This window comes from Lemur catta, chromosome 19, assembly GCF_020740605.2.
Source record: "Lemur catta isolate mLemCat1 chromosome 19, mLemCat1.pri, whole genome shotgun sequence".
Taxonomy (NCBI): domain Eukaryota; kingdom Metazoa; phylum Chordata; class Mammalia; order Primates; family Lemuridae; genus Lemur; species Lemur catta.
This window is the reverse complement of record NC_059146.1, coordinates 29,423,660-29,449,063: the sequence shown is the minus strand read 5'-3', so window position 1 is coordinate 29,449,063 and position 25,404 is coordinate 29,423,660. Positions and strand designations below refer to the sequence as shown.

The 25,404-nt window shown below is 56.3% G+C and overlaps 2 protein-coding genes across 2 annotated transcripts; one reads left to right on the top strand and one right to left on the bottom strand.

The window, feature by feature from the left end:
* Positions 1-1,670: 1,670 nt before the first annotated feature.
* On the top strand, positions 1,671-17,035 carry MAP3K10 (mitogen-activated protein kinase kinase kinase 10). The gene is made up of 10 exons (XM_045532000.1): positions 1,671-2,958; positions 6,484-6,664; positions 9,650-9,798; positions 10,285-10,460; positions 11,066-11,312; positions 12,504-12,620; positions 14,219-14,393; positions 14,467-14,579; positions 14,937-15,635; positions 16,431-17,035. The coding sequence occupies exons 1-10, from the start codon at positions 2,274-2,276 to the stop codon at positions 16,751-16,753; spliced, it is 2,865 nt and encodes a 954-aa protein (XP_045387956.1). The 5' UTR covers positions 1,671-2,273; the 3' UTR covers positions 16,754-17,035.
* A 171-nt stretch (positions 17,036-17,206) lies between these two features.
* TTC9B (tetratricopeptide repeat domain 9B) lies at positions 17,207-19,918 on the bottom strand. The gene is made up of 3 exons (XM_045531999.1): positions 19,494-19,918; positions 18,708-18,890; positions 17,207-17,434 (listed from the first exon to the last, which is right to left on the bottom strand). Exons 1-3 carry the CDS (start codon positions 19,912-19,914, stop codon positions 17,313-17,315), a joined length of 726 nt encoding a protein of 241 aa, XP_045387955.1. The 5' UTR covers positions 19,915-19,918; the 3' UTR covers positions 17,207-17,312.
* Between the last annotated feature and the right edge of the window lie 5,486 nt (positions 19,919-25,404).

Here is a 25,404-nt window from a genome sequence, read left to right as displayed (position 1 = left end):
GGATTACAGGCGCAAGCCACTACATTATTGGTTTTGTAGTGCTCTGGTTAAAAAGTTGCATACTGGCCAAGCGCAGTGGCTCATGCCTGTAATCCTAGCATTCTGGGAGGCTGAGATGGGAGGATCGCTTGAGCTCAGGAGTTCAAGACCAGCCTGAGCAAGAGCAAGACCCCATCTGTACTAAAAATAGAAAAATTAACTGGGCATCATGGTGGGTGCCTGTAGTACCAGCTACTCAAGGAAGCTGAGGTAGGAGGATTGCTTGAGCCCAGTAGTTTGAGATTGCAGTAAACTATAATGATGCCACTGCACTCTACCCTGGGCAACGGAGACAGACTCTGTCTCAAAAAATAAAATAAAATAATAAAATAAAATAAAGAAGTCGCATACATTTTGAGCAATCTGTCCTTAACTCTATTTTTCCCATAAAGTCTTGTTATTTTTAGTGCACCGTTTTAAAGAATTCCAGGTTTTCAAGATATTATATTAGGTTATAGAGGAAACACCTGGACTCAGAATGAAGCAGGGTCTCTATTCCAACAAGCATCTTTGATAGGTCCTGAGTGTCCATGCTAGGAAGCCAGACCAGCTAACCACTAGCCTTGGAGAGTGGAGCGACCTCCCAGGAGCCTGAGGGGCAGTTCTCGGGAGTTTGGGCACCAGAGCCCTTCAGAGTTCCTCTCTTCTCCCTCTGGACCCCAGACCATCTGGAGAGGCCACGTGAAAAGACCCAGAATTTTGCCTCCTACAAGCTTAGAGATCTTGAGCAAGTCACTGAACCTCTGCAGGACTCGGGTTCCTCATTCTTTACATGGGAAGGCAGTATTTTAAAAATCGTAGTGTTCATTGTTTAAACTGCCTTTGACTCTTCCTTTGCCATTTACAGTTCTGTAACCTTGGACAGGTGACTTCACTTCTCTCTGAGTCATCTGTAAGATGGGGCTCTTTGCAAAGATTTATTGACACCATCTGTACAAAGTACTTAGCACAATATTCACATTAAACTCCCCAAGATTGGAACTCATTATGGGGCTGAGGGGATTCTCAAGAGCGGGAGTGAGGACTGCGGAGGCAGAGGAACCTGGAGCTGGTGGGGAAAGCAGGTGTGACTGTGACATCCCCAGGTACGGTAAGCACATCCCGCCAGCCCTGTCTACCCGGCAGAGGCCTCGCCACCAGCCTGACTCCCTAGATTGCTTGAGGCACCCACTGGCTCCCCGAAGCATGTGGGAGCCGCCTCCTGCAGCTCCGGATTCCGAGGGCGGACTACATTTCCCGGCGTGCACCTCGCGTCGGGGCCCCGCGGGGCCGTCCCGCCGCAGGGACCTGGTCCTGGCCGGGTCCGCAGCTCCGGACAGTAACCGTCGCTCACGCAGCTCCTACTTTTTGTTTTGCAAGCGCGTCCATTGCGGTCACCCCCACCCTTGGCTGCAGCCCCCGCGGGGTCTGTGAGGAACGCTGGTCCCCTCCTCCGGCACACTGCGCCTGAAGTGGGGATCCGAGGCCGGGCTTGTCTACCCCGAAGGACTCCCTCGGCCCCGCGGGGTCCCCACTGCGGCCCGAGGCTGGCAGCGGGGCGCTGGGGGCTGCGGGCGGGGCACTGGCCCCGAGGCCGCGCAGCCGGAGACTACAACTCCCAGGCGGCACCGCGGCGGCGGCGGCGGCGACACGTCACTCGGGCACCGCCGGCGGCCCCGGGAAGCGGCACGGGCGGGGGCAGGGGCTGGGGCCGACCGGGAGGCCGGTGCCGAGAATGGGGGCCGCCCGACCGCCCCGCACGTGAGGAGACCGAGGGGCGCGCCACCCCGTCTCGGGGCGGCCGCCCCCAGGGCCCCGCCACCCCCGCCCGGCCCGGCGGCCGTAGCCCGGGATGCGGAGCCGGGGGCCGCCGGTGGAGCTGCGCGGGGTGAGAGGCGCGGGGAAGGGGGACTGCCTGCTGCCCTCGCCCTCGTCCCCCACCGGCGGGCCCCGGCAGGAATTCGGGAGCCTCGCGGCCAGACCCTCTTAGCGCCCCGACATTAGGAGGGGCCAGGTGAACCTGCCGCCGGCTGGCACCCCGCCCCGCCTGGACAACCGAATCACAGGGGACATCCCTGCCCTTTTTCTTAAAGAGATTTTTTTCTTGCTCCTGCGGAGGGCCCGCCAGCCATGACCCCCAGGAGCCCCCTAGAACCCGCAGGGACTGCCCTCCATCCTGGCCGCCGGGGCCTGCCCTCTGCATCCCGCGGGCAGCCTGTGTGAAGCGGCCTCCCGCAGCCCCCGGCCCCTCCCCCATGGAGGAGGAGGAGGAGGAGGGGGCGGCCAAGGAGTGGGGCACGACCCCCACGGGGCCCGTCTGGACCGCAGTGTTCGACTACGAGGCGGCGGGCGACGAGGAGCTGACCCTGCGGAGGGGTGACCGCGTCCAGGTGCTTTCCCAGGACTGTGCTGTGTCCGGCGACGAGGGCTGGTGGACCGGGCAGCTGCCCAGCGGCCGCGTGGGCGTCTTCCCCAGCAACTACGTGGCCCCCAGCACCCCTGCCGCACCCGTGGGCCTCCAGCTGCCTCAAGAGATCCCCTTCCACGAGCTGCAGCTAGAGGAGATCATCGGTGTGGGGGGCTTTGGCAAGGTCTATCGGGGCCTGTGGCGTGGCGAGGAGGTGGCGGTCAAAGCCGCCCGCCTGGACCCTGAGCGGGACCCGGCAGTAACAGCGGAGCAGGTGTGCCAGGAGGCCCGGCTCTTTGGAGCCCTTCAGCACCCCAACATCATTGCTCTTAGGGGCGCCTGCCTCACCCCGCCACACCTCTGCCTGGTGATGGAGTATGCCCGCGGGGGCGCACTGAGCAGGGTGCTGGCAGGACGCCGGGTGCCCCCTCACGTGCTGGTCAACTGGGCTGTGCAGGTGGCCCGGGGCATGAACTACCTACACAATGATGCCCCTGTGCCCATCATCCACCGGGACCTCAAGTCCATCAACAGTAAGTGGTGTCCTCTCCCCAAAACTTCCTTCCCTAGAACCTTGTGAGGCCAAGCCTAGGTGGTGGGAAACAGGGTGAGGGGACACCAGATGACACTGTGCCTGGAGCAAGAAGGGGCAGCAGTATACCTTCAGGACCAGGTGAGGCAGACCCTGCCGGAATTAAGAGAAGGAGGTTCAGAAAGGTTGAAGGACCTAATTGGCTCCCAAGCTACAGCGTCACAGTCGCTCAATAAACATGTATCCATGAACGCTGTAACAGGCCCTGCGTTCCCTGCCGAGAACAGGACAGATACAGTGCTTGCCTTCACAGTAGTCACTGTCCAGCTATGACGGCAGAGTCCACCTAGCGGAGGTAAAAAGAACCTAGCCTGCCTGAAGTCGGGGTGTCTCCACCCTGGCACTATTGACATTTGAGGCCAGATCATTGTCATAAGGGGCTGTCCTGTGCATCGTACGTTGTTTAGTGGCTTCCTTGGCCTCTACCTACTCGATGCTATCAGCATTCTTCACCCTCTGTCCTCAGCTGTGACAACCAAAAATGTCTCTAGGCATTGCCAGATGTCCCTGGGGGGTAGAATTGCCCCAAGTTGGGAACCACTTCCTGGAGTCCTCCTAGGCCAAATCAGAAAAGATGAGGGAGGAATGAAATGGATGTGCCTTATGTAAAAGCTTCCAGGCTGCCTGACAGGTTCTCAAAAGTTGATTGGTTGGTTGAATAAATAATGGGGCCAGGTAGATGGGAAGGTTGCCCAGAACTCGTATGTAGATTGAGGAGCTTCTCGTAGTGTCAGCAAATATTAATTGAGCACCTGTTAGGTAGAAGCCCAAGGAGTACCAAGACAGCCATTGTTCCTGCCCTGATGGTACTCACAAACTAGAAATTGTATTCATTCATTCCACAGATGTTTCCAGAGTGCTGTGTGCTATACCCTATCCTAGGGATACAGCAGAGGGGAAAATCTCACCTTCCTGGCTCTCCCATTCTTGCTCTGCACCATCTCTCTTTCATTTCTTCATTCATTCAGTCATTCTTATATTTGCGAGAGGGATCAACTGTGGATGAGGCCAACATGCTCCTGCCCTCACATGGTTCCCACTCAACCCGGGAAATTCAGAAATGTGAGGATTCCCCCTTTGCCCCCAATGCTCACATCTCCTCCACTCCTGATTGCTGTCAGTTCTACAGCTTGAAATTTGTTGAATCCATCCCACTAATTTTTATAAGTGTGCTGCTTATGCGCCTACCAACAACTGGAACAGGGGCTGGATCTTCCTTGCCTCCTAAGCCTGACATGCATATACTCAACATATAGCTACCAAGTGCCCATGACATGCCGAGGCCTGTGCCAGGACTGGCGGATGTGCAAGACAGACACAGGTGGTCCCAGCCTCTGGTGGTGCTCATGCCCTGACTCCTCTGAAATGCCAGGTAAACAGAGGCAGGACTACCCAGCATGTACCTCTCGAAGGCTGGTGCTCCTTCTCAACCCTTCCTCACCCCGACTGATTCACGACCCTACACCCCAAAGTTTTTTGGTAGCCAGTGCTACCTGGACAAAGGGTCAGTGGGATTCATAAGGCCAGGGCTTCCTCCTGAGACCAGAGACAGAGGACACAGGACGTCTGCAGCACTGCTTCCCCCATGCATCCTGCCCCAAAGATCTCTCCTCTGGTGCCATTCATTCATTGTTCATTCGACCAGTAATTCCTAAGCACCTGTTATGCACTAGGCACTGTCCTTGGCTCTGGGATTGCAGAAGTGAACAAGGCAAGATTCCTCCCCCTTCCTCTGCATTGTGACACTTATATTCTAGTGAACAGGAATAGGTGATTGATAGATAAATTAGCAAAATAGCAAAATTTCAGAGAGTATCAGGGGCTCTCAATGAAATAAGGCAGATTAGGGATGAGACAGAGGAAGCTGTTTAGATCGAGCAGTCTGGGAAGACAACATTTGAGCAGAGACCTAACAAAGAAGACCTAGCCTTACAACAATCTGGGGAAAGAAGCCTGGGCAAGAGCAAGACCCCATCTCTACAAAAAATAGAAAAATTAGCCAGGCATGGTGGTGCACACCTGTAATCCAAGTCTCAGCTACTCAGGAGGCTCACGCAGGAGGATCGCTTCAGCCTAGGAGTTGGAGGTTGCAGTGAGCTGGGATGATGCCACTGCACTGAGGCCTGGGCAACAAAGCAAGACCTTGTCTAAAAAAAAAAAAAAAAAACCTGGGGAACGGGAATGGGCGTGCCTCATGGGAGAAACGGCAAGGAGACCAGACTGGTAGCTGAGGCTGAAGTGAAAGGAAATCAGACCAGAAAGGTAGGCAGGGGCCAGATCACATAGGACCTTGGGGCCATGGCGAGGACTTCGGATATTTTATTCAACGTAGCGGAAGCCATTAGAGGGTTTTCAGCAGGAGGTGACAAGATCAGATACAAATTTTGCAAGGCGACCCATTTAGGCCCAGCCTGAGAAATGCAGAAATAAAGTATTAGACCATGAGATATTCCCCCTGTCACAGGGGGTCCTAAGAAGGGAAAGCTTCCGAGAAGGTAGAGTCACAGGCTGGGAAGTCACTGGAGGCTTCCAGGAGGAGGTGGCACTGAAGCCGGATTTTAAGAATGGACAAGGTTACCAGTTGTGTGACCTAATCTTTGTTAGTGATAACCCTAGGCAGCAAGTAGCTGGAACCATTCAATATGCTTGGGGAACATATCAGTCAGATTTTGTTCACAATCATGCTGTGTAACAAACCACCCCCAAAACTTGGTGTCTTAAAGCAACAGTCATTTATTACTGCTCTTGCATTTGCAGGCCACCAGGAAGGTAAACTGATTTAGGCTGGGCTGAGCCGGAGGGGCTCCAGGTATCTTTTTTTCCTTGGGCCAGCAGGCTAACCAAGGCATGCTGTGATGGTGACAGTGAAAGTGTGAGAGGGCAAGCAGATGTGTGGGCCTAGGCTTGAAACTGGTACCCTGTCGTGTGCACCTCAGTCTTGGCCAAAGTCATACGGCCAGCCTAGATCAGATGGGGAAACACACTCTGCCTCTTCAGTGGGAAGAACTACAAAGCTACGTGATAAAGAATGTGGGCACAGGAAGGAGTAGAACTGGGACTCCTGGCTGCAGTATACCGCAGGGTGACAATGACAAAAGGGAAACCACATTCATCCCTTCTGCTCATGGTTTACAGGTCCCACTTCCAGGGTGGTTAGAAATTCAAGGCCTGGACCAAGGAAGACCAAGGCCTTGGCCGTTGGTTCTGGATCACTCACTTGATCACTCAGAGCCCAGGTTGGAATCAGGAGGGCAGATGACCCAAGGGAAGCTCCCTGCTCCCCAGTGGAGACCACAGTAGAAGGCTTACGGTTGTTCCAGCTCAGAAAAGGATCTGCCACAGAGTGGGACAGCTTGAGGTAGTGAAAGGAGAGAACAAGTAGATTCTAGCTGAGGCAGGGGGCCAGGGCGCGTGGGTCTGCAGCCCAGCAGTTCTGGGGTGACACACCTTTCTTCCTACCCCACAGTCCTTATTCTGGAGGCCATCGAGAACCACAACCTCGCAGACACGGTGCTCAAGATCACAGACTTTGGCCTCGCCCGAGAGTGGCACAAGACCACCAAGATGAGCGCCGCGGGGACCTACGCCTGGATGGCACCAGAGGTTATCCGTCTCTCCCTCTTCTCCAAAAGCAGTGATGTCTGGAGGTGCTGAAACGCGCGCTGGGATGGCTTCTGGGGAGTGAGGGAGGGAGGAAGAGGGGAGGGTGGAGTGGAAGGTGTGGTTTCCCACTGAAGCCAGGATCTGGGCCTGGCAAAGGGGCCCACCGGCAAGGTCAGGCCACCAGAAAAGAGCCAAAAGAGTTACCTGCTCTACTAGCAGAGGTGGCAACTGAGGAACAACTTGGATTAGAATAAAAAATCCATAAGATATAGAGGTAGCATGTGTGTGTTAGCACTAAAAGGCCCTCAGACACCAGCCAGCACACCACCCCCGTTTGTCAAACAGGAAATTGAGGCCTTTGCGGGCATTTATTCATTCACTCATGCAAATGCACTGGGTTCAAGGGACACAGCAGTGAATAGAATCAGACTCGGTTCCCTGCCCTCAGGGATAGTAAATAAATAAATACTTTGAAGCTTTTCTTTTAAAAAAATCTGTTGGTTTTTTTTTTTTTTTCTGTTTTTCCTCTAATTCCAAAGGTGTGGATTTAAAAAAATCTGTTTTTAAGTTAAGAAAACTGTGAAATAATTTTTAAAAGATAGTAAGTACAACAGAAAAATCATGAGTGTTAATTGCTGCTAGGAGGTTGCTAGGAAGGCACTGGGAGGGCTGGGAGGTGACTTTTGGGAAGGTTTTTCTGAGAACTGATGCTTTGGCTGAGTTCTGAATGACAAAAAAAGGAGAAGGCAGCCGTGCAAAGTTTGGGGAAAGAAGCTTCCCAGGCGGAGAGAGCAGCCTCAGCAAAGGAGGGAGTGAGGTGAGCACGAGCCTGGTGTGTTCCAGAAACAGCTGTGAGCCCGTGTGGCCGCAGCAGAGCAGGCAAGGAGGAGAGAGGTGGGCAGTGCTGGGGGAGAGGGTGCTGAGTCAGGCTCTGTGGGGTGGGAACCCACTCCAGGTTTCATTCTAAGCAAAGCAGGAAGCCATTAGGGGCATTTATGAATGACTTGATCTGATTTAGCATTTTAAAAGCTCCCTGGGATGTTAGGTAGAAAAGGCCAATGACCAGGACCAGACGATTGCTGTCACCAGGGAGAGTTGATGGTGCCAGGGAAACTTTTCAACCCAGGGCCTTCTGTTTGACTGGGGCCAAACCCAGATCTCCCCATTTACTGTTCCCATCAGTCCCCAGCTGAGGCTCCAGACTGTCCAAGCAGCAAATTGATGGGTTTAGGGCAGGGATGTATCAGACAGGACGTCTCTGGCTCAGCCTGAGGCACAGCAGCTCTTTGGGAGAAGTTCCAGCTGGCTTCTGATCAGGCATTCATTTATGGTACCAGACATTTGTTAGAGCCCATATTTTAGCTGCAAGGAAGAGAAAATCCAAAATAAAAGCAAGACTGAAGTTTTTGCTCTCATGTAAAGCCCAGGTTGATATGGTGCTCCTGATGTCAGGGACTCGGGCTCCTTCTATGTTGGGGTTCCTCAATGGGGTATTGTTGACATTGAGCAGGATAATTCTTCCTTGTGTGGTACTGTCCCCTACTTCTCAGGACACTAAATATCCATGGCTCCCAGCCACCAAACGTCAGTAACATTCCCCAGTCATTATGACAATGAAAACATCCCTGCAGGTTTCTAGGGACATAGGAGGGGTGGGAGGATCATGCCACCTCTAGCTGAAAACCAGTATTCATTTCCTCCACCTTGTGTGGCCTCCATTTCCAAGTTTGCTTCATGATCCAGAATGGCTGCTTGAGCTCCAGCTTTTATGTGCAACATTCCAACCAGTAGGAAGAAGAGAGGAAAGGGGCACCCCTCCTCTTTAAGGACACCTCCTGGAAGGTAGTTGCCCACTGCAGACCCTCCTACATCCCATGGGCCATATGGGCATGCTCAGCTGCAAAGGAGGATGGGAAATTAGTGCAGGCAGCATGTTCCTGGCTCAGATTCACCAGTGCTGTTGCTGAGGAGGAAGGGGAGGCCGTCAGCTGCATGAGGACAGTGGTTGTGTCTGTCTCATTCCAGCGCCTGGAACAGTGCCTGGCACACGGTAACACTTAATGAGTATATGTTAATGAACGCACGAGTGGATATTGGGAGAGAACAGGGGTCTACGGCAAGTAGATCAGGATCCAGAAGGATGCACAGTTTACTGGGGAAGACAGACACCAGGTGACCATAGCACAATGATTCATGGTCTGGTATTGTGTAGCCGTTCAAGGCACTGTCACAAACCTCAGGCAGACCTGAATCTGAGTGTGGCTGCACCACTTGCTAGCTGTGTGACCTTCGACAAGCAGCTTAACCTCTCTGAGCCTACACCTGCTCATTGGATAAAATGGGGGTCATACCAATACCTTCTGCCTTACAGGGATGTTGGGAGAATTACCGAGTGCCTAGCACTGTGGCTGGCCTGCAGTAAGTGCTTTATAAATGTTAAATAATGTTAACTTAGTTTTAGAGGTAAGTGCCGTGTGTCCTGTGGGAACATAGAGGACGGGCCTCTAACTAGCTTTGGAGGCTGTGGAATCAAAGAAGGCTTCCTGGCAGAGGGGGCAGCCTGAGTTGAGACTTGAAGGACAGATAGTTACACAAAGGGAAGAGTGTTCTCAACAAAGGGAACAGCATGTGCATAGTCCAGAGGTTAGGAAGGACAGGGCTTACTCAGTGCAGTGTGGCTGCAAGATGAAGTTGGGGTTGGAATGGGGTGAGAGCGTTTAGAGGTGAGGCCAAGAAGGTCAGGGCCAAGAAGGGTGGATTTGTCCAGTGGGCATGGGAAACCCATGGAAGGTTTCCAGGCAGGGGCAAGGGAACATAGGCAGAGGAAAGGAGAGAGATCAGAGAGCCCAGCTCATCCTACCTATTTGAGAATGGACCCGTAGAGGTCAAATCAGGTTCTGTGGCCTCATTGGCCAGGGCTGGAGATGTCGGGGTGAGGATGGCCCACCATGGGACCGAGGGCAGGGCTGGGGCATAGGTGAGGATTGGCGTGGGCTGCAGCATCACCCCTGCCTCTCCCCCACCTGCAGCTTCGGGGTACTGCTCTGGGAGCTGCTGACGGGTGAGGTCCCCTACCGTGAAATCGACGCCTTGGCCGTGGCATATGGCGTGGCTATGAACAAGCTGACGCTGCCCATCCCCTCCACGTGCCCCGAGCCCTTTGCCCGCCTACTGGAGGGTGAGCCAGGGCCCCGTGGAGAGGGTAGGCCCAGCTTGGAGTGGCAGGGGCCCTTGGGCCCAGACCTCTGCCCTGCACACCCATCCATGCCAGTGGGCCCAGGAATGAGAGGGAAGGGACTAGACCCCATGGGACTATGAACAGTCTCCCCCACAGTTGGCTCCATGCTTCCCCCCAGACCCTTGTTCTCACCAGGCCCAGAGCTCTTGAGAGCAACCTGTTAGGACTCCCTGGCCCTGGGATTCCTCTCTGATGCCCGATTCCGCCACCAGCCCCACCATAGGGAGCAGGTCCCTGGGTTTCCCTCAGCATTTCACTGCGTGAAACATTGGCCAGGAGCTTGGCCTTGAATTCCTTCCCCTCAGCTCCATAGGAACTTTGTCCACAGTCCCCAGAAATCCTACCTTCCTCTGAGCAGGCTGATTCCCCAGAGCATGACCACTGACACCCTTATCCCCCACCACTGTCCTTCCCCTCTCACCCCAGAATGCTGGGACCCAGACCCCCACGGGCGGCCAGATTTTGGCAGCATTTTGAAGCAGCTTGAAGTCATTGAACAGTCAGCCCTGTTCCAAATGCCGCTGGAGTCTTTCCATTCGCTGCAGGAAGACTGGAAGCTGGAGATTCAGCACATGTTTGATGACCTTCGGACCAAGGAGAAGGTGAAGGCAGGGGGCAAGGAGGGCGGGATGGAGCAGGATCCCTGAGTTCTGATGCCTTGGGCTGCTCAGAGTCCCTTCCCCTGAACCCCAGCCTTTGGGTCCATACAGGATCAAGGGAGCCTTTTTTGCATATTAAGAAAGGACAGCCTCCTGTTGGTGGATTAATAAGAAAAAGGCACCTTGTACTGAAGTACTTACAGGTGATATTGCATGATGTCTGGGCTTGGCTTTAAAATACTACAGCAGAAATGAAGAGAGGGTGAGAGGAAAGGACAAGGATACAAGATTTGCAAAGTATAAAATAATTGTTGATGTTGGATGCTGGTTACGAAGGGGTGCACTATTCTGCTTTTGTGGATGTTTGAAGTTTTCCAAATTGAAGAATTAGAAAAGGAAAGAAAGGAAAGGCACCCTTTCTTTGGCTAACACAGGCTCCGGCCCTGCACCCAGCTTAGCTAATGAAGAGTGAGTTGGATGGTGACCCCACTGTGCCCCACAGCGGGGTGCCCTTGTGCAAGGCACCGAGCAGATGCAGCAGCCCTGGGTGCATCCTCAGGGAGCAGAGTGGCCGGGCCCTTCCCCCAGCCAGCGCGTGTCCTCCCCAGGAGCTGCGGAGCCGGGAGGAGGAGCTGCTGCGGGCGGCGCAGGAGCAGCGTTTCCAGGAGGAGCAGCTCCGGCGGCGGGAGCAGGAGCTGGCGGAGCGCGAGATGGACATCGTGGAACGGGAGCTGCACCTGCTCATGTGCCAGCTGAGCCAGGAGAAGCCCAGGGTCCGCAAACGCAAGGGCAACTTCAAGCGCAGCCGCCTGCTCAAGCTGCGGGAAGGCGGCAGCCACATCAGCCTGCCCTCGGGTACCTGCCGGGACCACCCCCTGCCCAGCGGCTGCCGGGAGCGTCCCTAACCCAGGGGCCTGTCTCTTCCTTTAATCTGCCTTGTTTCCCTTGCGGATAATGTGTTGAGGAACCGCGTGGTTAGTCCCATGCAGTTTCCCACAGTCTGGAATTTGCTGCTTGCTTCCCTCTAGTGTCGATTACCATGTCCCTCTGTCCCTTGAAGGTCCTGTGCATTGCTACTGGGTCAAACTGTGCTGTCTTTGACCCTTTTTGACCTACAGAAGTTTCATATGGATCAACCTAATAGTTAGCTCTCAAGGCTTAATCAGATTTGGGTTCAGGTTTGAATTTTTTTTTTTTTTTTTTTGCCAAGACTACCCCCCAAGTAAATGTGTTCACCTGCCAGGAGACACATATTGTCTGGTCATCGCCCTCTGTGATGTCACGAGCATAGAGCCATGCTGGCCAGTGGAAGTATAACATAAGCTATGTGTAGAATTTTAAATTTTCTAGTAAGCATCATTAAAAAAAAGTAAAAAGAAACAGGAGACATTAATTTTATTTTACCCTTTTTTCCCCCCTCACTAAATCTTTGAAATCCAGTGTATATTTTATATTTACACACATCTCAATCTGGGCAGTAAATTTTCATCAAAAACTTTTGATCTATATTTAGATTTTATAAAATTTAGAGTTAAAAAAGTAGATCAGGTTGTTCCAAACATGCTTAAATGTTTCCAGTACCCAAATTGAGTATCTGGTTTTTAAATTTAAACTTAAATTACTGTGAAGACAATTAAATAAATAAAGGCTAAACCTCAGTTGCACGAGCCTCATTCCTCGTGTCCTGTTGCCACTTGGAGTTAGTGGCTACCATACTGGACACTCAGGCCTAGACCCCGGGTCACTGAGGGCTCTAGTGCTTGTTAAACCACAGTTAGACTGCTGCTCCTCTCTGCCCTGCCCCAGAGTTGCTGACTCAGTGGGAAAAGAGAGGGTGGAGCCAGAATTTGCATTCCGTTTCCCAGAGGTTTCCAGCTGTTGAGGATGGTGCTGGTCTGGGTACCACACTTTGAGAACCACTGCATTAAGGAATGAAAAATGGTGGTGTTGCCATTCTCTCCCTCCCTCTATACTTCTACCAAGGCAACTCCCCTTTGGTTACCCATGGAACCATTTGCTTAGAAAAGCCTCTCTCACTTTTTGCAGGCTTCGAGCATAAGATCACGGTCCAGGCCTCTCCAACTCTGGACAAGCGGAAAGGATCCGATGGGGCCAGCCCCCCTGCAAGCCCCAGCATCATCCCCCGGCTGAGGGCCATCCGCCGTGAGTATCTTCCAAGGCCCTGACCAGTCGGTCAGTCAATCAACAAACATCTTTGAGCACACACCTGGCACTAAGCCAGGGGAACAGGGAGCAAGATGGGCGAGGCCCCTCTCCTCATTCTCATCAAGGGGAAACAGGCAGGAAACAAGGAAGCAAGTCAGTGAGCAGGATCGTTTCCAGTAGTGGTAAGTGCTGTAAAGGAACTCAGGGAAGGGAATAGAAGAGAAGGTGTACGCAGGATTCCCCAGAGAAACAGAATCAATAGAAAGAGGTTTCTTATGAGGGATGGGCTCATGTCACAGTAGAGGCTGGGAAGTCCCACCGTTTGCCGCCTGCAAGCTGGGGGCTCAAGAAATCTGGTGATGTGGTTCCGGTCCAAGTCCAAAGGCCTGAGAAACAGGACACTGATGTCCGGTTTCGGGAGAAGATGGATATCTGAGCTCATGCAGCAAATTCTTCCTTCATCTGCCTTTTTGTTCTGTTTAGGCCCTCCAGGGATTGGATGGGGCCTGCCCACGCTGGTGAGGGCCGGTCCTCTCCTCCCTCTGCCCATCCAAATGCTAATCTCTTCCAGAAACACCCGCTATGTGGGCATCTCTTAGCCAGGTCAAGTTGACACATAAAATTAACTGCCACAGAAGGGTTGCTATTTTACATCAGGAAAGCCTGTCTGAGGAAGTGAGGTTTGAGCAGGGACCTTCATGGTAAGAAGCAGTGAGACATGCCAAGACCTGAGGGAAGAGTGACCCTGGCAGAGGGAACAGAAAGGCAAGAGCCTGGAGATGGCATGAGCGTGGCGTGCTAATAATTACCCCGCTTAGCCGGCGTGAGTGAGTGGGGGGAGCGTAGGTTTTGTGGTCAAGGAGTCTACAGGGGCAGATCACGCAGGGCCTTGAGACCAGGGTAAGGAATCTGGATTTTCTTTTCAATGCCGTGGGGGAGGGCAGTGAGCAGGGCAGATTTAGTCCACCTTTTCCAGCTAGCTGCTGTGAGCAGTAAACATGGGGTGACCAGTGAGACAGTAGGGGCTGGACCAGGGGACTCAGAAGGGAGAGATGGCCGCAGCCAGAGCTACATGGCAGAGGCACAGCCTTCGGAGTTTGCAAAGACGAATCCTCAGTCTGTCCCACCCCATTGCTGACCCCAGCCCTCCCCCCATGCACAGCCCCCTACACGCCTCTCTCTGCTTGGCCACCTGCTTTATACCTGGCCAGGAGGTCCGGCCAGCAGGGTAGCAAGTACTATTACTAGTGCTAGGTACGTTCAAAGTGTGGCAGGCACAGAACAGCAGGGATCTAACTACCCAGAGCTGGAGGCTGAGGGCGCACAGCCACCCAGAATGCACGACAAAGGGTTGGACCATGAGGGGCAGATGAGGCCAAGGACGTTGGCAGGGAATAGCTTATGAAGGGCCTCGAATGCCAGGCTGCAGAGTGGGGACTTTGTCCTGACAGCAGTGGGGAGCTATGGGAGGACTTATAGCAGGGAAGGTCATGAATGGAGTTCGAATGATCCCCTGGATGCCCAGGCAGAGGGGGGATCTGAGGTGGGGACAGACTCTCCATGACCCAGTAACCAGGTGGCTTCCCTTGACCCAGTGACTCCTGTGGACTGTGGCGGCAGTGGCAGTAGTGGCAGCAGCAGCAGTGGCAGTGGGACGTGGGGCCGCAGTGCACCCCCGAAGAAGGAAGAGCTGGTTGGGGGCAAGAAGAAAGGCCGGACGTGGGGGCCCAGCTCCACCCTGTACAAGGAGCGGGCTGGAGGAGAGGAGAGGTGAGGTGCTTCTGCGGTGCCGGCCCTGCGCCCTGCGCCCTGCCCCAGACCAATCTCTTGGAACCCCCTGCAGGCTGAAGACCCTCGGGGAAGGAAGCAAACAATGGTCATCGAGTGCCCCCAACCTGGGCAAGTCCCCCAAACACACACCCATGGCCCCTGGCTTTGCCAGCCTCAATGAGATGGGTAAGAGGGAAGGGTGCTTGCAAGGAGGGGGAGGGGACATTCCCTGGCCAAGGGGAGCTTAACCCGGGACCAAGGGTTGAGCCATTGCCCAGGGCTGGGGGAGGGGACAGGATTCGCTGGGCCAGTGGGTAGGAGGCATTCCTGGAAAGGGGCACAGCAGGTCCCTGGGGTGTGGGGGTCATTCCCATGGGCAAGGAGCACCCTTCCCTGAGCCTGCTGGGGGAGATTTGAGGATGATGCTTAGTGGGACATGGTGGTCTGCTGTTGGAGGGGTCATTGGGGGCTGTCCCTTGCTACCAATACTCGCGGGCTCAGGAGCCAGCCCCGCAGTCAAGTGACGCCGCTCTCCGGTTGCAGAGGAGTTCGCGGAGGCGGACGGCGGCAACAGCATGCCCCCCTCCCCCTACACGACCCCGTCCTACCTCACGGTGCCACTGCCCACCGAGCCCTCCCCGGGGGCGCGGGCGCCCTGGGAGCCGGCGCCAGCCGCGCCCCACGCCCGCCCGGGACACAGCGCCCGGAGGCGCTGCGACCTCGCGCTGCTGGGCTGCGCCACGCTGCTGGGCGCCGTGGGCCTGGGCGCCGACGTGGCCGAGGCGCGCGCGGGGGACTGCGAGGAGCAGCGGCGCTGGCTGGACGGCCTCTTCCCCCGCGCCGGCCGCTTCCCGCGGGGCCTGAGCCCGCCGGCGCGCAACCCCGGCCGCCGCGACGACGCGGGCCCCGGCCCGGGCCTGGCGCCCTCGGCCACCCTCGTGTCTCTGTCGTCCGTGTCCGACTGCAACTCGACGCGTTCACTGCTGCGCTCCGACAGCGACGAGGCCGCGCCGGCCGCGCCCTCCCCGCCGCCCTCCCCGCCCCCGCCCGCGTCCTTGCCCTCGCCCAGCGCCAACCCCCTGGTGGACCTGGAGCTGGAGAGCTTCAAGAAGGACCCCCGCCAGTCGCTCACGCCCACCCACGTCACCGCCGCCCGCTCAGTGAGCCGTGGGCACCGGCGGACGCCGTCGGATGGGGCGCTGGGGCAGCGGGGACCGCCCGAGCCCACGGGCCACGGGTCTGGTGAGTGAACCGCCCTGAGCCCACCCAGGTCGCAGAAAACAGCCCTTCCTCCGTGCCCGCCACGGCCCAATGTCCGAGCCCAGCCGCCCCCTAAGGCGGCAGCCTGGCGGGGGCGGCGTAGCACAGAGGAGGGAAGATCTGAGTGCCCTCCCTCCTGGAAGCATGCTGGGTCCCCAGGTGATGAGACACAGGATAAGCAGGGGTGGCAGGCAGGCCTACGAGGGCCAGGCAGGTGGCTTTCATAACGGCAACGATAATGACATGGCTAACTCTTACCTAGCAGGCATATTGGGCACTGTTCCCTGTGCATTTACCAATGACGACAAGGGTGACTGCAGTGGCGGGAGACACTAAGTACCCACCGTCCATTGCTGTGAGGCTTGTTTTACAATTGTTACTGTATTTAATCCTCACCTTTGTACTAAGCTGCTATTTCTATCCTCATTCAGAGATAACGTCCTGCCTGAGGTCTCTCCTAGGTCTGTCCACATGCCCCCAGCGCAGTGTAGGGGAGTCAGGAGGACTCGGCTTTGGCTACAGTGGCTGCCAAGAAACTGGCTCCAAAGTCCATGCCCAGAGCCCACCCAGATGAGCGAGCAGGTGGGAGTGGTGGGAACCTAAGCCCAGGTCCAGGCACTGCTGCGCTGCAGGTGGCTGTCGCATTGCTGGCAAGTGGGCCCTGCAAGATCCGTGGATTTCTCAAGGGAAATTTGAAATTCCACCTTAAAATCTCCTGGATTTTAAATGCCACCTTCGGCCCCGCCCCGCTCACCTTATCTGAACCTCTTTTACCAGGCCCTCGAGACCCCATGGACTTCCCCCGCCTGCCCGACCCCCAGGCCCTGTTCCCAGCCCGCCGCCGGCCCCCCAACTTCCCAGGCCGCCCCACCACCCTGACCTTCGCCCCGAGACCCCGGCCGGCTGCCAGTCGCCCTCGCTTGGACCCCTGGAAACTGGTCTCGTTTGGCCGGACGCTCAGCATCTCGCCTCCCAGCGGGCCCGACACTCCCGAGAGCCCGGGGCCCCGCAGCATGCAGCCCACGCTGCTCGACATGGACATGGAGGGGCAGAGCCAGGACAGCACAGTGCCCCTGTGTGGGGTCCACAGCCCCCACTGAGGCCTGCCCACCACCGCCCGCCTGGGCAGCCATGAATGTAGCGCCCCAGGCCCCGCCCCAGCCCACCGTGCCACAAGGTGGGGGAGGCCCTGGGCAGGATACTCAATGCTATTTATTGGGGAAGGGGGGTGGGGGGATACTTAATTTATTCCTTTGTACCCCAGGGGGTGGAGCCCTGTGCCCGCCCTGCACTGGGGGAAGGGTGTGCAGGGATACTCAGGGACAGGGCACCGTGGGGGATTTGGCACAAAATGCAGCATTAAAGGTAACCCCTGCCCCCTACTGCATTTGGTTGTGTGTCTTCCCTGGCCCAGGCCCTCAAGCTGGATCATCCCCAGAGGGACACGCCCCACCCCACACGCCCTTGCCGGGCCCGTCTGGGTTCCTAAGGTCCAAGGGATGAGGCCCAGGCCCATGTCCCCTCCCTGGTCCCCACAAGAACACACAAAGAGGTTATGGTCACCAGTGACAAGTGTTTTACCAGCGAACACACACATCAGGGGAAGTTACATGTGAGATGGGAGGGAGTGGGGGTAGATTCGGTCCCCCTGGGCAGGCCTCAGCCAACCACATCCCGGGCTCCGGCCCCGGCCCCGGCCCCGGCACCACTGTCTTCCCGCTGAAGGCTGCAACGGTTCATCTTCAGCTGAGTCAGCTGGATGTAGCGGAGGACATTGGTGTCTGCAGGGGAGGTCGGCAGGGCATTATCTGGGTGTCCTGGGGCAGCAGGTGACATCTGCACCACCTCACCCCATCCACCCCAGTCTCCAGTGGGTGCCCCTCACAGCCAGTATTGCCACAGCCCTTCCCCACAAGCCCAGCCACAACCAGCAGGGCTCAGACATTTCACACCTCCATGCTTCCGTATTTGCTACGCCCTCTGCCAGGAATGCCCCTTCACAGAGGCTCCGGTCACACTTCTACTCATTCTCCAGTGTCATCTGTGAGATGTCTGTTCTCCAAACCACTTACTGGGAAAACTAATCTTGCCCCCTTCCTCCCACATCCCTGCATCGTGCACCTGTTGTGATCCCTCTTCCTTCCTCATTGGTTCTTTTTTTTGTTTGTTTTGTTTTGTTTTTTGTTTGAGACAGTCTCACTCTGTCCTCCTGGCTAGAGTGCAGTGATGTCATTATAGCTCACTGCAGCCTCAAATTCTTGGGCTCAAGCGATCCTCCTGCCTCACCCTCCCAAGTAGCTGGGACTACAGATGCCACCATGCCCGGCTAATCTTTTGTATTTTAGTAGAGATGGGGTCTCACACTTGCTCAGGCTGGTCTCAAACTCCTGACCTCCAGCGATCCTCCCACCTGGGCCTCCCAGAGTGCTAGGATTACAGGTGTGAGCCACCACGCCCAGCCCTCATTAGCACTTAACGTAAAACTGGTGTGTCTGCCTGCCTGCATCCACACACATGCACACACCCTGCCTGCGATCTCCCAAAGAACAAGGAACAGTCTCCAGCTCTGCTAACCACACCCCCCCAAATTCCTGGCATTGCCCAACCTGGGTGGATGAGTGGGTGATGGAAAAGGTGAATGAATCAGTGAGTGTGTGAATGGGTTGGTTAGTGAGTGGAGGAATGAGTGTGTATTGGGGGAGTGGTACTGGAGATGACAGTGGGTGAGAGCATAGGGAGGTGGCTGAGCAGGGGAATGGGCGGTGTCAGGATGGATCAATTGCAGAAGAGAAGTGGGTGGGTAAACGTCAGAGGACGGATGGATGAATGGATGTTTCAGTGGCAGGTGAAGGGGTGGCTGAATGAATGGTGGGTGAGTGGACGAATGGGTGTATAAGGAGTCGGTGGTTGGAGAGGGGGGAACGTCGGTGAATGTACAGCCCTCCCTCCAGGCCGCTCTGGCAGAGGAGGACTCCGCTGCTCTGCTCTGCTCTTCCGGCCCCTGTTCCCTCCGCTCTAGCCCCTTCCCCGGCCCCGCCCCGCCCCGCCCCTCACCTGTGGGCTCCCGGCTGCGGGCCTCCTGCAGGTAGCGCAGCGCGCGTGCATAGTCGCCCAGATGGTAGAAGGCAATGCCAGCGCGGTAGGTGGCCTTGAAGTTGCCCTGCTGCTTCTCCAGCACCTTGAGGCAGTACTCGCGCACGCGTTCATAGTTCACGAGCTCCGACTGCAGCAGGCAAGCTGCGGGGGCGCCGGGGGCGGATACTCTCAGAGCCAGCCGGCCCTCCCGGAACCCACCTGGCCTGGAGACGCCTGAGGCTGCCGGGAGCCCGGCCCAAGGGATTGCTCAGGCCAACAGGGGGCGCCAGTCTGGTGGCCCAGCAAGGTAGACTCAATCTGCGCCGCCGCTAGAGGGCGCAAAAGGCACAGACAAGAGCTCTAGGGCGATTAGCCGGGTTTCACTAGACAAGAGTATTAAGGACACTCGCAGCGGCGAGCAACGGGGCCTCGGGTGGCTCCTTTAGGGTGGACCTTTCTCACCTTAGGTTCGCATGTGGCAGGGGGTGGAAAGAATGACTCAGGGGAAGTGGGGCCCTGAAGACCCAGCCCAAAGCCCATTTCCTGCTTCCCGGCTCCCTCCCTCCAGCCAGAGACCCTGCGACTCCCCTACCCCCACCCCCTTCCTGATCAAGTCCCGAGGTCTCCCTCAGCAGACCACAGCCCCGGACCCCTCGGCCTCCAGACTCCCCACGCCTCCGAGTCCCCAAGGGCTCGTCATTGCCCCTCACTGCCCGCCTCGCACACACATGCCCCTCTGTGCGCCCCTCGCCGACGGCAGCATACCCGTGAGGGAGTCGTAACATTCCACCTCCGTGCTCTCCACCAGGCGCCGCTGCTCCTCGCTGAGGCGCGCCGGCCCAGGGCTGCTGGTGGGCCCGGGGGCGGGGGCGGGCAGGCCGCCAGGGCGGGCCCCCTGCGCCGCCTTCAGCTGCAGCAGCGCCCGATGATACTTGCCGATGGCTTCCCGGAACTTCTTCTCCCGGTAGCAGCGCTGGCCCTCCGCCTTGAACGCCACGGCAGCCCGCAGGCTGCTGTCGAGTGCCGCACCCAGGCCCCCCGACGGCTCTGGAGCGGGCCCCGGACGGGCTGAGCCATGGCGGGGACTCGGGCCCGGGCCCGGCGGGGAGAGGGCGGGAGGCGGGCGCGGCGGAGGCTCCGGGGCAGCGCTGAGCATTAGCACCGGGGACAGCGCGCCGCGCTGCATTGTGGGAAACTCCTGCCGCCGCCGCTGCAGCTACCGCATCGCCCCCCGCGGGGCCGGTCCCCACCCTTTCTCCGCCCCCGCACCTCCGGCAGCCGACTCCGGCTGCCCCCTATGGGTCTAGAGAAACCCCTCAAGACTTTCCCCACGCTCCCCTTCAAATTAGCCCAAGTCCTAGTTCTTCAGTCGGCTTCTCTCCTTCCCATTCCGTTTACCCTCTCCTCCCTCCTGCCTGCTGTTCCCCCAAGCCCAAAGCTCCCAAAGATTTCTAGAAGGAAAGGACGAGGCTGGGGGAAAAAAGCAGGAAGATGCCAACCTCACAGAAAGTTGGCTTTCAGCCCACTAGCCATTTGGCATATTGGATAAGAACACAGGATCTCGTCCCAAGCTGCCCAAATTTAAATCCCTGCTTATTTTCTAACTAGTTGTATGACTTGACCAGCTCACTTAAATCACCAGGAACTCTGTCTCCTCATCAGTAACATGGAACAATAATATCAACTTTGGGATTCATTTGTTTATTTTTGCAATAAATATTCACTGATATCTTTTCTGTCCCCGGCTCTGTGCTGGGTGATGCTGGGACATCAGCTGGGTGATGAGAGACCTTCAGACCCTGCCCTCACTGGGCCCCCAGTCCAGACAGTGACAGCTCTGAGTGGGCTAGCCTGGGAAGCTCAGGCAGAAGGGTCAGGATTGGGATGGGCCAGGTACATGCAAAGTGGTCGGCCAGGATGAGGGGGCACAATAGGCCGTGAGGGTCCAGAGAAAGCACCTATCCTGGGCTGAAGTGCTGAGTGAAGGCTTCCTGGAGCAGATAACTCTATAAACAAGAGAGATCTGCTTCTTGCCCTCATCCAGCTCACCGTCTAGGGGGAAAACCAGCAAGAAGGCAGAGAAGTCCCCAGTCAGTGACAGCCCAAGGCAAGCAGCACAGTAATAAAAATGTTCAAGAGAGGAAGCATGGGGGAAGCTTTCCAGAGAAAAACAGGGCGAATGAGGTGATTGCCTTTCAATCCTCTTTAGCCGCCTACATAGCTATGGGCCCTTGGCCAATTCCTCGATCTTCCTCCACTTTAACTTCCTCTGTGTGGCATGAGGATAACAGGCACGTTCAGCTCAGAGTGGTTATAGGAACTGAATTATATTATGCAGGTAAAGCACTTAGCACAGGGCCTCTACAGTAATGGGAAATTAACAACTGGTGTTTCTTATCCTCCATTAGACTCTGGGTTATGTGATCATAAATGCCTGGCTCTGAGTCAGCATGCATAAATAGTCATTGAATAAATTAGTGAATAGCCTTATGTATGACCATTCCTCCCCCTTCCCCCAAGACCCTAGCTTGGGTCCTGGCCCCAAGCACCTGTATCTCCAACCCCCTAACCCCCTCTGCACATCCTCCCCCCAGAGGTCCCATTCAACAGGCTGAACGAGCCTAAACAGCACTTTCCAACCCAACAGCAGCATCTGCCTCTATCTCTTATTGTACTTTGCTGTAAAATGTTTTTGCTGAATGAGTTTCCCCTAATCCCTGGGCACCAACCTTGGGATGTTCAAGGTGTTCAACCTTGAACAACCTCAGGGGTGGAAACATCTTCCTCTCTGTGCCTCCAAACCCAGGCTCAATTAGGAGTCTAAAATTCTTGAGCTTGAATTCCCGAGCAGTGTACTCACCTCAGATGTGTGGTTTTAATTAAAAATATGGAGATCCTTTGATTCATAACAAATGTTTTATGACCAAGTAAATGGCTAGGTACTGGGGCACAGGAGCAGAGGGCAACTGTACCTAATTCACATTCCTGCTAGGATACACTCTCACAGCATCTACTAGGTGCCAGGCATTGTCCTAGAGTTTTATGTATATATTAACTGACATCCTCACCACACCACCATGAGGTCAGTACTATCATTATCTACTTACTAACTATTCCCCTTGACACTGGGGCACTTCAGAGGTTATGTAAATTAGGCCCCATTGTCCGAGCTCTTACTATCAAGAACTTGTACTGTTACAAACTGATGACCCTCACAGGCCAACATATGTGATGTGAACTTGTATAACCATAATAAATTGAATTAGTTGATATAAACAGAAGTGTTTATGGAATTGCAGGTTTTCAGCTTTACTTGAATAAAATCTGAAAGTCAGTCGACCATCGAGGTAGCATTCCTCATGAGTGGAGCGGGCATTCTCAGTTCCCCACAATCACTGTCCCATGCAGTTTCTTCCCAACCACGAGGGGATCCCAGTTTAACGCGGCCGTGTGGTGCTTGGGAAAGTCCGCTGGTGCCCCCTCGTGGAGGAGTTCAGAATTTGCATCTCATCTCCCAGCAACCATTAAGGACCACTGTGAGAATATCCAATCAGAGGGACGAGAGACCTAGGAAACGACCAATGGAAAGCGAGAGAGGCCCAGAATGCGACCAATAAGGCCCGAGAGCGCTCAGAATAAAAGAAACTCTTTTATTGAGATGAGAGACGGACAGACACCGAGGGCGGTTTTGTTTTGTTTGTTTGGCTGAGTCTCCGCCCTCACGGAGGCCCAGGCCGGGGGCGGCGGAGGAGGCGGGCGGCGGCGAGACTGGCGCGCTGGCGCGGGGGCCGCGCGTACTTGAGGAAGACGGCGGCGCGGCCCGGCGCGGGGCCTCGGAGCGCGGCGCGGGCCATGCACGGCTCGAGAGGGCTCAGCTCCTCGGGGCTGCAGCGGGGAGACAGAGAAACTGAGGCAAGCGGATGAAGATGACCTATCCTCGGGACAGGAGACCCAAGGCTGCGAAGACACGTCGATGTAGGTGCCTGGGGGCTTGCCCAGGTGCTCTCTGGAGGTCGAACACGTGTCCCATCCTCAACTAGAGTGAATGGGGACCCCGAGGAGGGGCAGACACGCGATTCTCCCCGCAGAGCTCCGCTAGAATGGAGCCAGCACCCGAGAGGAAGGAAGGAGTGAGGCTGAGGATGGACAGACATCCACTCTACCCTGGGGGCACACGCAGGGAGGAAAAGTGACTCACCCTGCCACCCTGCGGCATGGCTAACGACTCTAGCAGCTAAAGGGCCACTGCATCCGCGACCAGATACAGAGCGGGCGGACTCAAGGCCTGGGAAACCCTTTGTTCTCAAGCCTGGAAGGCAGAGCATCTTCCGCCCTGAGGCAAGGTTAAGGGTCCCCAAACCTGGAAAAACACCCCCTTTCTCTCAAACACCCCCCAGAGAAAAGCAAGTGGGATCCTCCGGGCTAGGCAGACACCCCATTCTCTCCCAACCCCAGAAAAGTCAAGTCTAAGTGCCACCTCCTCCCCAAGTAATTGTCTCTCATTCTCCGAGATGGTGAAGATGGTGACAAGAAAGGGAGGGCCCTGGAGACCCGATCACAGCCCTCCACCCAAGCCACACCTGTAAAACGCCGACAGGGGCCTGGGGCCCGCGCCGTAAAGCACGCGTTGCGCCAGGCTCAGAGCCGCAGCTGCGCGACGACCCGGTTCCCATCCCGCAGCCTCGGCCTCCAGCAAGGACAGCTCCAGGAAGTAGGTGGCAAGCAACATCACCTACCGAGGAGGCGTGGTGAACTCCAGGCCACGCCCCCACGCGCCGGCCACGCCCCCACCCCCACGCACCTGGGGGGCGCTCCCCGCCAGCGCAGCCAGCAGCCTCAGGCACAGCAGGGGGCCAGGATGGTGCAGCCGGAAGTCCAAGCGGCTCAGGATGCGGCGCTCGGCGCGCAGCAGCTCAGCCCGAGAAAAGGAGCCGGCGCTCAGGAGGCAAAGGGAGGAGGGCTGCGGATGGGAGGTGGAGGGGACGGTGGAGGAGCCTTGGATCCTGGCTCTCTACTCCCTGCCCTGGAACACCTGACATCATTTCAGTCCAAGTTCGGACCTCAATTTCCTGGTCTCTAAAATGGGGCCATTTACTTGTGTCTGCAAGGCGTGGAGAGCTGGGCTTCAGAGTCAGAAAGACCTGGGTTCCAGTTCAGACTCCACTGTTTACTCACTGTATGACATGGGACATTCACTTAAGCTCTCTGCCTCAGTTTCCCCCTCCGTAAAACTGAGATACTACTCCCTTACTTCACCAGGCAGTTAAGACACTGAGTTCATGCATACTAACTATAACCACTCGAGATGGACTATAACTATTCAAGACTGAGTCCAAGTCTCAACTACTTGATTTGGGGCAAATGTCTTCCTCTCTCTGGGCCTCGGTCCCCTCCTCTGTTAAAGGCACACATGAGCAGCCCCTCCCTCGCACAAATAGGCCGGGATTCCAAAAGTAAGTAAAGCCGCTTGGCACGGTGCTTAGCACACAACAGGCATTTACTCAGTGCCGGTGGAAAGGTCTCCACCCTCCCAAATTACACCCCAGAAGTACCTCGGGAAGGACACACTCTTCCATTTTGCACGCTAGAAACAGGCAAGCGACACCCAGCAGCTGCAAACGATGTAGGCGCACCCGGCCCGCCCTTAGGTAGGAATCGAGCAGGTGCACTGCCAGATAGAGCGTGTCCCCCGCCAGGCCCAGGTACTCCTGGGGAAGGGCACGGGTGACCACCACGGCCAGCGATGGGGGCCCAGCCCCGCCCGCAGGCTCCCCGGTACGTACATGCACCTGGACCAGCCAGTCGACCACTAGTGCGCGCATTTCCGGGGTCACAGTGCGCGGCAGGGCTCGCTGGGGCAGTGCGCGGCACACCTGAGGGTGGGCAGGGATGGCCTCACTCTCCACACCTGTGCCTCGGGGTGCAGCAGCCTCCCTCCTCGAGTCGCAGGTGCCACGACCAAACTGGCCTCCAAATGTGCTCTTCTCCCACGTCTCCGTCTAGAACCCTGGCCTTTGCTCTGGACACCTCCCTACCCACCTCTCCAGTAGCCCCCAGGGTCACTCGGCCTCCTGCGCATCTCCCGCCTGGGTTCCCAGACTCCACTCTTGCCTACCAATTCTCAACCCATCCCCCTCAGAGCACCTAGAAGGGTCTTTCCAAAAAACGATCTGACCAATGAACTCCCTTGCTTAAACCTTCCCCTACTCCCAGCCATGGCTCCCAGTACCCTTAGGAGAAAATCCTAATTCTTCTCAGATTCTGCACCTGCTCCAACACCTCCTCTTCCGTCTCCCCTCACAACCCACACTCCAGCCACGTCAGCCTTCTTTTGGCTCCTAGACTATGCCAAGCCCATGCCTACCCCAGGCCCTTTGTACTTACCGCCCCCTCTACCTGAAGCGGTCCTTCCCCAGCTCCTCGCATCGCTTTCTCTGTCACTCAAGCCTCGGCTAAAATTTCCCTGACTTTTCTGTCTTCCTTCCTCCACCCCATCACTCTCTCTCGTTCCTGCATTTCCCTCACAGCCTTTCCACTCTGAAGATGCCTGGTGTTTCCCTGGGCATTTTGTCTGTGTGGCCTCTGGGCGGCAAGTGCCATGCCAGAAGGGCAGGCGCTTCCGCCCAGACCACAGGTGTATCTCGGCTCCTACAGAGACCCTGGCCCAGGAGAGACT

What these genes read in the sequence shown, in the direction of transcription:
- MAP3K10 (XM_045532000.1), top strand. Translation starts at nt 2,274, where the DNA reads ATGGAGGAGGAGGAGGAGGAGGGGGCGGCCAAGGAGTGGGGCACGACC. An exon ending in GGACCTCAAGTCCATCAACA is followed by an intron (nt 2,959 to 6,483) that starts GTAAGTGGTGTC and finishes CCTACCCCACAG; the next exon opens with TCCTTATTCTGGAGGCCATC. An exon ending in CTTTGCCCGCCTACTGGAGG is followed by an intron (nt 9,799 to 10,284) that starts GTGAGCCAGGGC and finishes CTCTCACCCCAG; the next exon opens with AATGCTGGGACCCAGACCCC.
- TTC9B (XM_045531999.1), bottom strand. Translation starts at nt 19,914, where the DNA reads ATGCAGCGCGGCGCGCTGTCCCCGGTGCTAATGCTCAGCGCTGCCCCG. An exon ending in ATGTTACGACTCCCTCACGG is followed by an intron (nt 18,891 to 19,493) that starts GTATGCTGCCGT and finishes GCGCCCCCGCAG; the next exon opens with CTTGCCTGCTGCAGTCGGAG. An exon ending in CCGCAGCCGGGAGCCCACAG is followed by an intron (nt 17,435 to 18,707) that starts GTGAGGGGCGGG and finishes CCTCCCCTGCAG; the next exon opens with ACACCAATGTCCTCCGCTAC.